We start from the raw sequence: 15,499 nt of genomic DNA on the forward strand, positions 1-15,499 counted from the left end.
GGGTTCTTGTGTGCCAGTTCTTTATATGTGCTGTATACTGTTCCTTCATTGGCTGAAGACAATGTCCTGGATTTGCTTTCTGTTGCTGTGACCAACACTAGGACCAAAAGCAACTTGGGGAAGAGAGGGTTCTTTTCATAATCCATCAGGGAGGGACGCCAGGAACTGGAGGCAGGAGTAGATGCAGAGGCCTGGAGGGGAGCTCCCCATGTCTTGCTCAGCCTGCTTTCTTATAGAACCTAGGACTACCTGCCCAAGGATGGCCACACCCACCATGGGATGGGCTCTCCCCTGCCAATTATCAGTCAAGAAAATGCCCTGCAGGCCAATCTGGTGGAAGCATCTTCTCCATTGAGGTCCCTCTTCCCAAATGACTAGCTTGTCTCAAGTTGACAAAAAACTAAGTTACAACAGATATCCTCTGACTTATGGTAGGTTTACATCCTGACAAAATCATCATAAGTTGAAAATGTCAATGAAAAATGTACACAGAGCCTGGCTTGCCTTGAGATGCCTGCTTTGTTCAGGTCCTAGTACCCACACAGCAACTCACAATCTTCAGTGACTCCGGCCCAGAGGTCCCAGCGCCCTCTTCTGGTCTCCGCACAGTGCGCTCGTTCATGTGCGCATAGAATTGTAAAACATAAGGCCCTCAGCCAGCCAAGCATCACAGTTGCAGTAGATGTGTTACTTAGCTCTTTATCTTTCCAATTTCTTCAAGGCATCTTGTGATAAACAAAAAATCCTGTTATTTTTTAAAAAATTATTTATGTATGCTACTGTGTGTGTACTTGCACTTATGCCTGTGTGCGTGTGGAAGCCAGGGCTGAGGGTGGATCAGCATCTGGTGTCTCCACGCCCCCAACCTTCCTTCTCATTGCATTTTCACTCATCTTCCTGAGAGGCATGAGCAGGGATCAGAGGGCAACTTTCAGGAGTTGATTCTCTCCTGGCTCATGGGGCCTGGGGACAGAACTCTGGTTGCCAGGGGTCGACAGCAAACTCTTTTACCCACGAGCCACCTTGCCAGCTTGACCCTGGGACAGTGCCTCTCACAGTACTGACCTCTGTGACCCTCCTGGCCTGCTCCCAGTGCTGAGGCTACAGACAGACACACCCAGCTTTCATCATTTACTTATGGTTTTAGAGACAGAGTTTTTCTGTGTGGTCCTTGCTGTCTTGGAACTCCTAGGTAGACCAGGTTACCTCAAACTCACAGACCTTCCTATGTCACACTGCTGCTGCCTTCCACCCAGCTTTTAAGTGTGCACTAGGGATTTGAACTCAGGTCCTGATGATTGCACAGTAGGGATTTTTCCTACTTCCCCTGCCTTGCTATCCTTATTCAAGTTTGATACATTAATATTTATTTTTTCTGCAGGTTTGTTTGTTTGTTTTGAGACAGAGTCTAGACTCTAATAGCCTAGGCTGGTCTCAAACTTACCATCTTCCTGCCTTCACCAAGTCCTGGGACTGTGAGCAGCATATGCCCTCACACCTGGCCAAAGTCACTCCGGGCGCTGGTGTCCCTCCCTGTTGGGACAGGTCCTCTCTACCTTAGGGCAGAGTTCCTGAGTTGTGCAGGGCCCAGCTCTGATGCAGCTATGGGCTGTGCAATTACTCCCTCCAGTAGGCCCTATCTCGCCTGACTCCTCCCCAGAAGTGCTGGGTCCTGAGCTGCCCTATGCTCTATGTTTCAGGCTCCATGTTGCTGAGACAGGGCCCCATTATGTAGCCTAGGCTGGCCTCAAACTCCCGATGTAGTTCAGGGCCACCTTGAGCATCTACCTCCCAGCCACTGAGATGAAGACCATGCCAATTCTTTGCTGCTGTTGCTTGAGACAGGGTTTCACTCTGTAGTTCTCTGGCTGATCTGGAACTCACAGCTATACCCCTGCCTCAGTCTCCCATATGTCAGGATGACAGGCTTATGCTTCCACACCTGAGTAGAAAATGGAATTCTTCCTGGTTTGATGATGGTCTTCTCTGGTGACGTAGGAATAAAAACCAAGTCCCAGGCTGGCAATATGGCTGAGTGGGTAAAGACATTGCTGCCAAGCCCGAGGGCCAAGTTCAACCCTGGGGGACCCATATGATGGGGGCTGATAACTGACTCTAGAAAAATGTCCTTGACCTCAGCACATGTGCTCTGCACTTCACCCACAAAGTAAATCAACAAAATCAAAATGTAATCTAAACACTTTTTAATATTTTAAACAGTCTCCAGGTGGTGGTGGTGCACACATTTATCCCCAGCATTCGGGAGGCAGAGGCAGGTGGATCTCTGTGAGTTCAAGACCAGCCTGATCTACCAGAGCTAGTTCCAGGACAGCCTCCAAAATCACAGAGAAACCAAAAACCAAAAAACAAACAAACAAACAAAACCAAAAAAGAAAAAAAAACAACCCCCCAAAAAATTTAAACAGTCATGTCCCTTCTTCCTCCTCTTTCTCTTACTCACGAGCATCTCAAAGGCCTCAGGGCCCTCAGCCCCGCAACAACCAAAGCTTTCACCAACACCTCCCAGACCCCCAGAGCAGACCATGGCCACACAGGTCCTGGCCTCCACGTAGGCAGGAGCAGGGCCCACCACACCTGCCCCTGCGAGGCTCACCTGTAGACTGCTTGGCTCTCCAGGCCACACAGTGACCAGCTGGACAGGTCTATTGTAACCCCACTGTGCCCCTGGAACAGACTCCGTATCTCCCTGGACCCCAACCCATCCAGGAACCTCAAAGTCATTTTGAACCTTTTGGAGTCATGGAAAATTCCAGACATGATCAGAAGCCAGGAACACACTCTGATCTACCAGCCAGCCACAGTGACCTGGCTGTGGTTACATGCCACATCTGAGATACAGCCCTGCTCCACCCTTCACCATATCCCTCCAACTCTGCATCCCAGGGTTGGGACCTGGGCTTAGATAGTGTACTCCCATCATCCCAGCATGGGGGGAGGTGGAGGCAGGAGGATCAGGAGTTCAAAGTCATCTTCAGCTGCATTGTGAGTCCCACACCAGGCTGGGCTACATGAGGCAAACAGCTGGGGCAATGGCCCAGGATCTGAAGGGATGCTCTGGGAGAGCTGAGTTCATACCTTGTCACTGGTGTTAAGCTGGGGAAGGTAGGTGCCCTCCGGTCAGGTCACCCCAGCACTGGGGAGCCAAGGCTGGAGGACCCCTCAGGCTCAGTGCTCATTTGGGCTGAATTGCTAAGGTTCAGTGAGAGATCCTGCTTCAGGAACCAGGGCAGTGGGCGATGGAGAGACACAATGTCAGTGTCTGGCCCACACAGACATTGTACCCAGTGTTTGGGTGCAGGGACCCAGCCAGGGCCTGACATCTGGAGCCTCTGTTTCCCCATGTACTCGGGTTGCTCAGGGGCCCCTGACACAGGCACCCCAGGCATGCATGGCCTAGGTGTGACTCTTCTCAACCCACTGTCTCATTTCCTTGTCCTTGCTGGCAGCCATGGTCACTGTGTAGCCCCATCCCTGCATCTACCTGGGACCTGGGTCTCCAGGAGTCCATAGTGAAAGATGCTGGACTTGCCCAGAAGAAACACACTGGATCTCTCCAAGCACCCCCACAGCCTGGCCTGTAGTTTACTCTGCTCCAAAACTGTTCTAGAACATTGGTAATCCCTGGGAGCTGACTGTCCTTGCTGTCCTGATGATGCTCAGAGCCACAGTCTCTCAGTAGAGACACCACAGACATGGACACTCAGGTGCCTTGGGGACTGAGGCAGGAGGATTGCCATGAGTTAGAATCCAACCTGGGTTACATAGTGAGAGAGACTCTTTTGCCACAGTAATAATAATAATTATCATTATTTAATATCATTAATAAATTATTACTTGATCCCAGCACCCTAGAGGCAGAGGCAGGACAATCTCTGTGAGTTTGAGGCCAGTGTGTGCTACATGAAAGCCCTCAAAACAAACAAAAAAGTGACAAAACCTTCAACAAACAAAAGAGAGAGCAAGTATGTTTGTCCCAGACTTCATTACACACCCGGATATAGGCCAGAGACTTTGCCGCCACCGCGTGGATACAGACACTGAGGCACTCAGGAGATCTGTTTGAGGAAGCATCTGGTTGCTGGGGAGCTCTGCGCATGCCCTGCCCTGTAGGCCCCAGTTGCTATGGGAAAGAAGAGCCTGCTGGCTGCAACCAAACCATGAGGTTTTTCTTCTTTATTTATTCATTTTGGGCTCAGTGGATGGAACCTGGGTCCCTGCCCCTGATTACCACTGAGGCTGGAACACATTCCTCCATGTCATCCGGGCCTCTACAACTCCCAGACCTTTGCATGTGTCGGGCCTTTGACAGGACTTGACTAAGTGGTCAACTTTATATAGCTTCTGAATGTTTGTAAAATCATTTGATTATCTATTATATTTATTTATTTTCTTCAGGGGTGGGGACTGTACACATCTTGCTGCTCATGTGCGAGTCATAGGACAGATTGTGAGATTGATTCCATTTCCTTCTGCCATGGAATCTAACTCAAGTCACCAGGCTTGGCTGCTGAGCTGTTGATGGGAAGCCCTCAGAGCTTGTTCTGGGGTTTAGAGGCCGCAATGCCACCAGCCAGGCCATCTCTGCCTGCACACTGTCTGCAAACTCACACCTTGATCCAACAAGGCTGAGGCAGGGGGATTGGGAGTTTCAGGCCAGCCTCAGTTACACAGTGAAACCCTGTCTCAAACAGGAAAGAACAGAAGTCTCTTGTTAGTATGAGATGGAGCCAGTGGGAAACCAGCATTTTGTGGGGTAGCCTCGGCTCACATTTATGTTCCAGGGAGAAAGCTGAGGCCCAAAGAGGCCCACAGTGGCACAGCCAGACAACAGACAAGGTTGGACCCAGACAAGGCACCATCGGCTACCTGAAACATGTCCTCTCCACCTGGACTTGGGCATCTGGCAGCCAACCCTGCTGTGCCATGCCAGCAGCAGACTGAGTTTCACCATCAGCACAGGTATCTGCAGGCACTGCCTGACTCGGGCACACTCCTGTGACCCAGTCTCTGTAAGAGTCTCAGTTGTTGCTGTCACTTGATACCTGGTAAACATTGTCCCCACAGGGGCGGCTGCTACAGGTTCCGGGTGGGATGAGGCTTCTGCCAGGCCAGCACCAGCCCCCCTCCTCCTGTGGTGGTGGTGAAGGCAAGCACTTAATTCAGACACATTGATCCCAAAAGCCAGTTCTCTGCAGGCTGGAGCAGAAGAGTAACTGTGAGCTCCAGGCAAGCCTACCGCCTCAGCATATGCAACAGCTAATCATGTCTACAGGTCCCAGCTAAGTGGGCACCTTTGAGAAATGTGGCCCTACTGTCCTTTCTCTGTGATCCCCTGACAGGCCTCGACCTTAGCAAGGATGGAGAGACAACAACCCACACAAGACACCCTGAGCCAGGCTGGACAGAGGTGGGGCTGAGGAGCGGCTGGGAGGAAGCCAAGCCCAGTATAGTAGAGAAAGGTACACATGAAGTTTTGAAGGGTCAGTAGAAGTTTGCCAGCAAGAATGAGGCATCTGACAGGTGGTGGTGACCCACACTTGAGGCAAAGGCAGATGTCTACAGAACAAGTTCCAGGACAGGCTCCAAAGCTATACACAGAAACCCTGTCTTGAAACAAACAAACAAACAAACAAACAAACAAACATGGAAGGCCCTGGAAATGGATATGGCCGAACTGGATCTGGGGTCTATGTTTAGGGCTGGGCAGGGTCCCCTGGACCAGCCTTCTGAGCAGCCCCTGTGCCCTGTCCCTGACTCCACACAGGGAAAAGCTTGTGCTTGGGAGGGAACTCTGGCATTCCTCAGGCAGGTCCAGTACCCTGCAGGAACCCCGATCCCATCCCCCACTCCCACCTGATATAGCCCTGACCACAGTGGCCCTTTAGCTTGTTCAAGGGAGGACCTGGGCCAAAGACGAGAAAACACCAGCTCTTCTGGCCCTCCAGCTCCATCCCTGGGGGCGCCCAGGGCCAGCTGTCCTCAGTCCCAATTCTGTTCACTACCCATGGCTGTCCCCAGCATCTTTGACTGCTGTTCCCTGTGGCTGGAACACCCTTTCTTGGCAAACTCCTCTTCACCCATCCAAACCCCAACTCCAGTGTCCTCTCCTCACTGTAGGACCCTCCAGACACAGTTCTTCCCATGGCTCCACTTTGGCTTTGTGTGTCAGGTTCTCTGTCCCCTTCTAGGCTTTGGAGACTTGGCCCTACTGCCTTAGTCACTGGGGAAAATGGGCTTGGACACCCTAATTGCCTCTGCTAGGCCCCCAATCTAATTGGCCCTGTCAATCCCATGGCTCTGCCTACCGTGGTCATGTGGGCCGGGAAGTGGGGCGGACCCCCACAGGGCTTTGTGGACTAGGCTTGGGGTTCCCTCCTGCCCACCTGGCCTTTGGGATCCCTGGACCGTTTCTTTAGAGGAGGATTGCTCTCTTTAGGTCCCTCTCCTTCCCAGAGTTATCTTCCTCTCCCCCACTGACCACGGCTGGCACCACCCACCCCAGGCTAGTCACCGCTTCCTCCTCGGCTTTTTTGGGAGACTTTCCTCAACATCACAAACAAGGCAGAGGGACCAGGGCTAGGACTCAGTGGGAAGAGCCCTGGTGTGGCATCCAGGAACACATAAACCATGCCCACCTGTCAAGACAGGTGGAGGCAGGGGGATCAGGAATCCAAGGCCAGCCTGAGCTACATGAAACTGACCCAAAAGCAAACAAAAATAAAAACAAACGGGATCTGGAGGCCGAGGAGCTGGAGCAGCTGTGGCGGAGCAGATGCAAAGGTCCTGGGGCTGGGGCCACTCTGCCTCCTGGGGAAGATGGAGCTAGAGCTGGGAGGGGACCCTGGAGGCTGCGCTGGCGGGAAGTGGGGACAGGGTGTCCTGTAACTGGAGCCCAGCATGGCAACAGCCCCCTCCCCAGCACCCCAGGGCTCCCTGCTCCGGACAGAATGTGCCCTGGGAGATGCAGGGAGATGGCGAGGGCTGCTGCGACCGTGGGTAGATTCCTGAACCGCCGCCCGGCTGGGCCAGCTGCCAACAAGCAGAACAAGTGTCTGCGCCCTGCGTGCCTGTCACCCAGGGCCCGGAGAGAGAAAGGAGAGCCTAGAGTTTGACACTGAGCCCTAATCAGTCAGATTCAAGGGAATCCAGGGAGCAGGTGCAGGGAGGTGACCCCAGAGTCCTGTGGTCACAGGGTTAGGTCCTGAGATGTGAAAGCAGTCATGGTCCTGGCAGAGGGGGAGGAGGAAGGGGCCTGAAGCAGTGCAGCCCCGCCCCTCTGTCCTGGGACCTTGGAGTCAGCTCCTCCCTGCTCAGGTCTCAGCTCACCCTGAAAACCCTTCTGTAAAGATTGGGTCCAGCAACTGCCTGCTCAGGTGACCCTGTCAGCTGGCTGGGCCCAAGGAGCCGCCCTGGAACTGTCCCTGTGTCCCATCTCAGGAGCAAAGCTGAAGCAGGATCTCATCCCAAACACAATGGAGACCCCCTCCTCGCCCCAGGCTTGAGTCCAGGATCTGGTGAAGACTGCTTCCTCACCATGCCCCCAGGATCCCACCTCAAGGGGCCCGGAACTCCCAGAGACCCACCTCCCTGTGCTCCCCAGTGATGGGGTTAAATAATAATTAATGGAATCAATTATCAGTGTTATTACTGCTAGTCTCACTAGGTAGCCTCCTGCCTCAACCTACTGAGTGAGTGCTCAGTTGTTTTGAATGGTCTGTATTCACAGGCTGTGTGGGGACATCATGTACAGACATCACACCCAGGGCCAGAAAATTACACTCTGAAAACCTTAGAAATGTAAGCACAGCAGATGGCAAGAGGTCAGAGGTTAAGGGCACCATCACAGAGCACCCAAAAGGGCTCAACTGCAGCTCCGGCTTCGGGGCCCAAGGCCCCCTTTCTGCCTCAGTGAGCACCGATACATATAAAACAACCAATGCATCTTTTAAAAAGCCAAACAGACAAAACTGTCTACCAGAGGTGGGAGGGTGTGTTAGGAGTGGCGAGTCACAGTCCCCAGACAGGGTCAGAGCTGCACTAGCTCCCAGGACCCCAGAGGAATGAGGAGGCGGCTCAGTCTCCCATTTTTATTTATCCATTTTTAATGTACAAAGATGACAGACTCTTCAGACATCGGAATGGCAAGTCCCTGGCAGGGTTGTGAAGTGCGGGAGGGGACTTGTCAAGCTACCCCCAGCTGCCTGTCTTCCCTTTGGTGTCCTGCCAGGCTACTGTGTCCTTGTCTGGATCCCTACCCCGAGCAGGCCTTGAGCTTCTTGTGGTAAATCTCACACACAGCTCTGGGCCACCTGAGCCCCCAGTCCTCAAAAGCTAGAACCTCTGGACCCTCAGGTCCCATACAGCCTCATAGCTTTCCCCTTACATGTGTGTCCCTGGGCCCTCTGTCCTGCTCACCTCATGCCTGCACACATGGGCTCCCAACCCTAAGATGGAGGTGGTGGGCAGTCTGAGCCCTAATTGTTTCCTCTGTGCTCATCTGCCTGCTGAGCTCCTGTTCAAATGCCAACGCCTCAGCTGAAATGCCCTCTGGACGCTTTCTGCCTCCCCTGGTTCTGGTTCGCCCTGGATTCCTGTCTCCCAGACTATAATCCTCTAGGGGAGTCTAGCACTGGTCAAATGCAGAGAACTGGAGGCCACAGGAAGACACTAGTCCACAGAAGTCATGTCCTGCTCCTCAGTCCTACAAGGTGTTGGAAGACATTCGGCCTTCCCCGAGACTGTATCTCCAAAGCAGACATCTGGACTGCAGTGGCCAGAGAAATGTGAGCCTGGTACCAAGGTGTGGACTCAGACATCAGCAGGTCATGCAGCGTGGCCTCCCAGCTTCTGAGGGTGGATGAGGGTCCTCCTGACAGACAAAGTCCCAGTGAACCACACTGTCCACCCTACCAACCCCAAATCCTATGTCATCTCAGGGAAGAGGCAGTCAGGGGTTACCAGGAGGGTGTGAGGCCTCGATGTATGAATAGTTCGTTTTCTGTTTGAGACCAGGTCCTGCTATGTAGCCCAGGCTGGCCTGGATCAGGGCTGGGATTGGCCCACACCTGCTCACTGATAGCTTTATGGCCCACCAAACACCCCTGAAAGCCAGAGAGGGCACAGGCAGTAGTACCTCAGCGTATAGCGGAGGCGGTCGGTAGCGGAACTCCTGGAGACAGGCAAAGTAGGGTCCTTCCAGGGTCACACTCGGGTGGTTCAGGAGGGGGAAGGGCCCCTGTGAGGCAGCTGGCAGCTGGCTTTCCCTCACCACCTCTGAGTACTCAGGAGGGGCTAGAAGGAAGAGACAAGGTGGCACTGGCACGTCAGGCCCTGGTGCTGGGCTTCTGGGGGACCCATGGCTATGCTGCGATTGTGACTGACTTTCACTGTTGCCCAGGCTTCCCTCCTGCCTCAGTTGGGATCTTGGACTCATGGTTTTGGTTGCCCTCGAGCTCTTGGTGACAAGTCCTCCCACACGTGCCTCAGTTAGCTGTGTCTTGGTTTTAGAGGCTGGGTCCTACAAGTACCCTAGCTGTCGTCTTAATTATTTAGTAGAGACTAGCCTTGAATTGCCCCCTCAGTCCTCGGTGTGCAGAGTTGATGGGTGCTGGGATCAGACCCCTGAGATTCCTGGTCTGGAGGGGTGGGGCCAGGGCTGTGGCTCCGCCCACCCGCATCCTTGGGGGCTGACCGAGCTCACCCTCTGGTGGTTCCATCCCTGTGCACAGGCCCCAGCTCTGCAGGAACTGGCCCACACTGGCCGAGCGGTTGCCCAGGGGATGCAGGGGGACTGTGCCAATGACCAGCGGCAGCTCCAGCAGCAGCTTGGAAGAGCCTGGGATGTCCACACAGACCTGAGGGAGCAGCTGCCATGTGGACTGTGGCCCATCTGTGCCCTCCACCCTGGCCTGAACAATAAGGTGTAGAAGAGTGTGATGGGTACCTTGAGCGAATAGTCCACACTGAGCACGCGGCAGTGCAGGATGGATGGGCCCACTGCGGGGATGCGAAGCATACGACCGGGCCACAGCGCACGGCGACCAGGGCCCACGGGTTCCCCGTCCACACTGGCCACCACAGTGCGCTTCTGCTTGCAGGCACCTCGGGCCATGAAGGTTTGTGTCTGTACCAGGGCGGCCCGGGGCTGTACAGCTCGTGTGGAGCCATTGTCAATCTCCGCAAAGATAGGGATGACCTCGCCTGCAGCACAGGGCAGTTTGCCTGAGTTTCCCCATTGCCAACTCTTCCCACCCCAGCCACATCGGACCCCACCTGTTACCTGGAGTGTAGCCCTTGCGGTCAATCTTGGCTGAGAGGGACACGGGGCCATGGGTGCAGTACCAGGATCTCGCCACCTTCTCTCGGGCTCCAGCCTGGGGTTCCTGTGGGGACACTAAGATACTTTGGGTACCTGAGCACTTGGAGTTTCTATGGAGGGACCCTAGTCACAAGAAGTAGTTGAGGCAGGGAGACTTAGTGCCTGTTCTAGGCCAGCCATCCCTACAAAATGTGACCCTATCTCAAGAAACCAAAAGTTGAATAAAAAATTAAAAGCAAGAATAGGTGTGGTGGCTTACACCTTTGATCCCAGGAGGCAGATCTCTGTTGGGTGAAGCCAGAGACCAGCCAGGGTTACACACATTAGAGACCTTTGTAAAATTAAAAAAAGAAAAAGAACAAGAAACAAACAAATCTCAAAACCAATTAAACAAAAAATTCGCAAGCCCTATTGCGCTGTATTTCCCAAAAAGGGCATCAGAGGATGAGGGAGGGCAAGACACTTAGCCAGAGCTGCACAGCAGGTGGGTGCCCTCGGATTCGCACCTAGTTCTAGTAGGTTTCATACCACTAACTTCTGGCTCCTCTATTTCAGAGACCACATCGAGCAGCCAGGCTGGACCCCACCCTGCCCCCCCACAGGGTAGTCACATACCAGCAGGGCAGGTATATTTATGTCCACGGGTTCAATGACAGTGAACACCTTCTGGGCATGGCGTGCAGGGACCCAGGGCCGGTGCAGGGTGGCTTTGACGGAATAGCGAACGCTGCCGTGTTTGCCCTCGAAGGATGTCACCAGGGAGCTGGATGGCAAGAGTGGGGGATCAGGGTAGGAGACAGAGGTATGCAAGTGGGGTGTTCCGAGGAGTTAGGGTTGGGGCCCACAGATGCCCAGCCGGTGGGCGATAGAGGGACTTACATTGGCAGCTGGAAGCTGAAGGGAAATTCGTGACGTCCGGCGGGCAGCATGGAGATGTCCCCCGAGTCTAGGAGCAAGACACAGGACATAATGGAGGCGGGCCTGGGGATCGTCTGCTCGGAGCGTCCCGAGGGGTCCCCAGGCCGTACCTGGTGCGAGCAGCGTGTCGCGGTGGTTCACGACTTCCACGCGCTCGCTGTAACTCTGAGTGTACGCGGTGCTGGAGCCCGCGCTGCGGGACTCCGTCCAGTGTGCGCGCGCGCGGCCCCGAGCGCGCATCCTGAGCGCGCTCACGCGCGCCGCGCCCGCCAGCTCCAGCAGTACCCGGCCCGCCACGGCTTGGCCTCCGTGGAACACGGGCTCGGTGCCCGCGCGCTCCCCGTCCAGCTGTACCACGAAGGCCTTCACCTTGTCGAACAACATCGCGCTGACGGGCGCGAACCCAAAAGCAGGTCGACCCGGGGCTCGAACCAGCGACACGGGACACCGAGGGGCTGAGAGCGCGGCAGGTTCGAACTACACCCGCGAACACGCAGGACCGAAGGACTCGAGCACTGCTTTGGATCGGCGGCTGCGTCGCTCTTATAAGGCGGGGCGGGGGCGGGGCCTGAGGAGAAGGCCGCCTACCGGAAGATGGTCCACTAGGGGCGGTGCCTGAGAGAGAAAGTTGCGCCCCTTAGGAGAAGCTGGGCCAATAGGGCGACGAAGGAATAGTCTGAGGAGAAAGCCACGCCTCCAGGAAGAGAAACCCACCAATAGCGTGGTGAGGAGGCGGAGCCTGAAACGTCTGGTTTAGCCGAACTAGGCCAAAGGCTTCTCGAGGGCCATGGTCTGAGAAACCACGCCCCCTGGAGGGATTACGCCAATAGCGTTGAGGGGCGTGGATTGATAAACCCGCCCCTTGGGCATTGAGGAGGCGTGGCCTTAGAGAAAGCCTCACCTACCGGAAATTTTTCATCAATAGCACGGAGGGGCGTGGCGCCTTCAGGCTGGGCCTCACACTGAGCCTCAGTGGGCGGTGTTGCAGTGAAGGGCCCCTGCTGAGAGTCCCGCAGGTCCAGAGTCAAGAAGGGAAACTGAGGCCCAGAAATGGGGGACTGGGTCTGAGGCACACAGCATGGCAACTGCCATTTCCTTTTTTTCCTCATGTAGCCCAGGCTTGCCGGGAACTTCAGACAGTCCTGTGTCAGCCTCCTGAGTGACTGACTGGATGACAGCACTAGTCATGAAACCTGGTTGCTTTTATTTATTTTGGTTGTTTTGAGACAGAATTTCTCTGTGTAGCCTTGGGTTTGGAACTCATTTGTGCAGACCAGGCTGGCCTCGAACTCATGAAGGTGAGGCTGCCTCTGCCTCCCTAGTGCTGGGATAAAAGCTCAAATCTGGCTTTTGAACTCGACGAAAGCTTTATGTCCTTTTGAGGCCGGGCCTCGCATAGTCCAGGCTGGCCTCCAATTCTCTGAACTTGAGGATGACTTTGAACTTCCGGTCCTCGGCCCCATTCTTCCAAAGCTGGCTTGACAGGCGTTTGCCGCAACGCCTGGCTGTTTGTGGGTGTTGAGACAGGATCTCACCCTGTGACCCAGGACTGACACCTGCAGACTTCAGGTGCATTCCCGGCGGTGTGGGTTGGTGGGGGTCTTCTTTCTCCAGTTGGGTACACCAGGTCAGCAAGGAGATCCGGCACAGGACCACTATTTCCACTTCCGCGGAGCCTGGGAGAGGTCAGTCCCGGCCACAGAATGCGGTACGCGGATCGCCGTGCATACCCTGCTCGAACCCAGGAGACGCTCTGACATTTCGAGTTCAGGGCTGTATCGTGCAGGGGACAGTGTGACCCTCCTCGGTGCCTCAGTTTCCTCCTAAGGGCGGCAGGGAGAGTTGCTCCTCCAGGGGATCTTGCCCAGAGTTTGTGGGACACGTGCGCCCCCTGGTGACCGACGGATGCACTGCGGCTGTGTGGGTGGACACAGGGATCTTGAAGCTGCTGCAGGGTCAGCAGCATCTCCAGCGTGGGATTCAGCGCTGAAGGGCACGAGCAGCCCGTGAAAAAGGAGGTCGAGCTAGAGGACCGGGAGGGCAGAGTGGGGACAGTGTACATCCACTGCACCAGAGCGAGGGCACCACACAGATAAGCCTGCAGAGGCCCAGGGAGGACCCGGCCTTCGTCCGAGGTCGCATAGTAAGTCAACTGCCACCACCTCTCAGAGAAAGTCTGGGCGGCTTCAGAATTTCCCTTGGTTCCCACAGGTCTACCTGCCCAGTGCTGACGAAGTAGCTTCTGCTTCTGTACCACTCACTTCACGGTCGGGCACACTGAGGTTTGGCTCAGCTGTGTGATCGAGGGGCCCGGAGCTCAGAGAGGCGACACCTGCCTTGCACACACGGCTGGCGCTGATGCTGGGCTGGGAACTCTCTAGTTGTACTCCAGGTTGACTGAGGTGGAAGGGTGATGAGCAGGGAGACATCTCAAGCCTACCCACAAACACCATCAGGGAAAGACACTGCAAGGCAAAACGAGGCAGGGTTCTGGGTGCATGGAGATAAGAGGCTTCTTTGAGAATTGGGACTCACACACCTGGAGGCTTCCTAGCCCACCCCAGGGGTTCTGCAGCCTCTGCATGGGGGCCAGAATCCCCACACTTTAATTGGGGGTGTCCCACTGTGTGAGCTCTATGTCCAGGTTGTCACAGGCCTGAAATGGGGACACAATCCAAGTATGAGGACTTCACCCAGGATGGATGGCTGTCCCTATGGGAAATCACTGGGAGCTCTTCCATTTTTTTTTTTTTTTTTTTTTTTTTGACAGTCTATTGTAGCCCAGGGTAAACTCAAAGAACTATGAACTATCTGCCTGCCTCAGGCTCCCCAGTGCTGTGATGACAGACGTGTGCAACCACACCTAACTCTTGTTTCCCATGTGTTCAGACAGGGTCTGGACATGTAACTCCTGATAGTCCTCCTGTCTCAGCTTCTTGAGTGTCTACTGCATAGGGCGTCCCTGCTTCTGCGAGCTCCCCTGGAAGAGCACCTGCTGTCCTCGAAGGTAGGTCTGGTTGCAGTGAAGTCGCTGGCTGTGCTGCACCCCTCCAGCCAGTGCTCGGCCACCACCATGAACGCTTGCACCTGCAGAGGCGCTGTGTGCTGCTACACACACACACACACACACACACACACACACACACACACTGCGGTGCCCGTATCAGGGCAGCTGCAGCGCAAAGCTGAGCAGGGCACCCAGCTGCGTGGCCCTGGGCAGGTGCTGGGACTTTGTGTCCCAGCATGCACAGTTACACTGCCAAGGAGACCTAGGGCTCTACAGCTTCATTTCATACTCATTCTGCTCCACCCCACGTCACTTCCTCACACCTCAGATCCTGCCCTGAACCTTTGTACTTGCTGAGTCTGAGGGACTCTGTTGGCCTCCACCCCCAAATGTCACCACAAAGGAGTCCCAGATCACCTCCAGCCTTGTCTCACTGTAGCTAGGGAATGCACAGCAATCCACCTGCTTTTGGCCCCAAGAGTTAGTATTGAAGACTGCCTCCTGTCTTGTTTATCTCTTCAGGTTCTGTTGATGGGAGTTAACACAGCTCACAGAGGACAGTAGGAGGCCATGTTCCCCAGGCCCTCATGGCAGTCTCTGAAGGAAGTGTTTATTGAGCACTACCTCTGGGCCTGCCTGTCCCTGGCAGAGGCAGCAGGGAAGTGGGGCTCAGTCCAACCTCTGAGCTCCTTCCCACCTGCTTCTTGTTGTGGAGTCCAGGAAGCCAGCCACAGGTCCACTGTCTCCCAAGATCAAGTGGCTGAAGCCTTATTAGAGGCTGCACAGCTGGTCCTGACTGGCCACCTATCCCCATCAGGGACCCAGTGCACTTCCCCAACTGACCAAAGCAAGGAAGGAACCCAAGGCCTGAAGGACCTGGCCATTCTGCTAGCCTATGACCCTGGTCTCCCACTACCTCCAAGTCTGACCCTCCCAGATGCCCTCACTTTGACCTTAGTGGAATCTATCCACTCTTGCTTCGTGGCTGAAGGCCAGTGGTCTCACCTCTGAGCTTGTGTCTTATTCCAGTCAGATAGATCCTGAAGTCATTGTATACAGCAGGCACTCAATGTCTGTGCAGTGACCCCACCATTCAGGAGCCCTCAGTTGGGGCATCCACCTCCTCTGGGGAGAAGCTCGGGGTCCCCCCCCTGCTATGTAAACAGAAGGTGGTTGGTGTCTCCTGATTTACTAAGAAATGGCAAGCCCCTCCCTCTTCCCCCGCTGTAACTCCT

At 54.9% G+C, this 15,499-nt stretch overlaps 1 protein-coding gene across 1 annotated transcript; it reads right to left on the bottom strand.

Moving 5' to 3' along the window:
- Window positions 1-8,134: 8,134 nt before the first annotated feature.
- On the bottom strand, window positions 8,135-11,672 carry Arrdc2 (arrestin domain containing 2). Its single transcript, XM_051178127.1, has 8 exons — window positions 11,368-11,672; window positions 11,219-11,285; window positions 10,955-11,102; window positions 10,301-10,403; window positions 9,965-10,221; window positions 9,722-9,875; window positions 9,155-9,312; window positions 8,135-8,890 (listed from the first exon to the last, which is right to left on the bottom strand). The coding sequence occupies exons 1-8, from the start codon at window positions 11,639-11,641 to the stop codon at window positions 8,837-8,839; spliced, it is 1,215 nt and encodes a 404-aa protein (XP_051034084.1). The 5' UTR covers window positions 11,642-11,672; the 3' UTR covers window positions 8,135-8,836.
- Between the last annotated feature and the right edge of the window lie 3,827 nt (window positions 11,673-15,499).

This window comes from Phodopus roborovskii, unplaced genomic scaffold, assembly GCF_943737965.1.
Source record: "Phodopus roborovskii unplaced genomic scaffold, PHOROB, whole genome shotgun sequence".
Classification (NCBI taxonomy): domain Eukaryota; kingdom Metazoa; phylum Chordata; class Mammalia; order Rodentia; family Cricetidae; genus Phodopus; species Phodopus roborovskii.

Coding starts and splice junctions, on each gene's coding strand:
- Arrdc2 (XM_051178127.1), bottom strand. CDS start 11,641: ATGTTGTTCGACAAGGTGAAGGCCTTCGTGGTACAGCTGGACGGGGAG. Junction 9,876..9,964: donor GTGTGGACTATTCGCTCAAG/GTACCCATCACA, acceptor CTGCTCCCTCAG/GTCTGTGTGGACATCCCAGG. Junction 8,891..9,154: donor CGCCTCCGCTATACGCTGAG/GTACTACTGCCT, acceptor TTTGTCTGTCAG/GAGGACCCTCATCCACCCTC.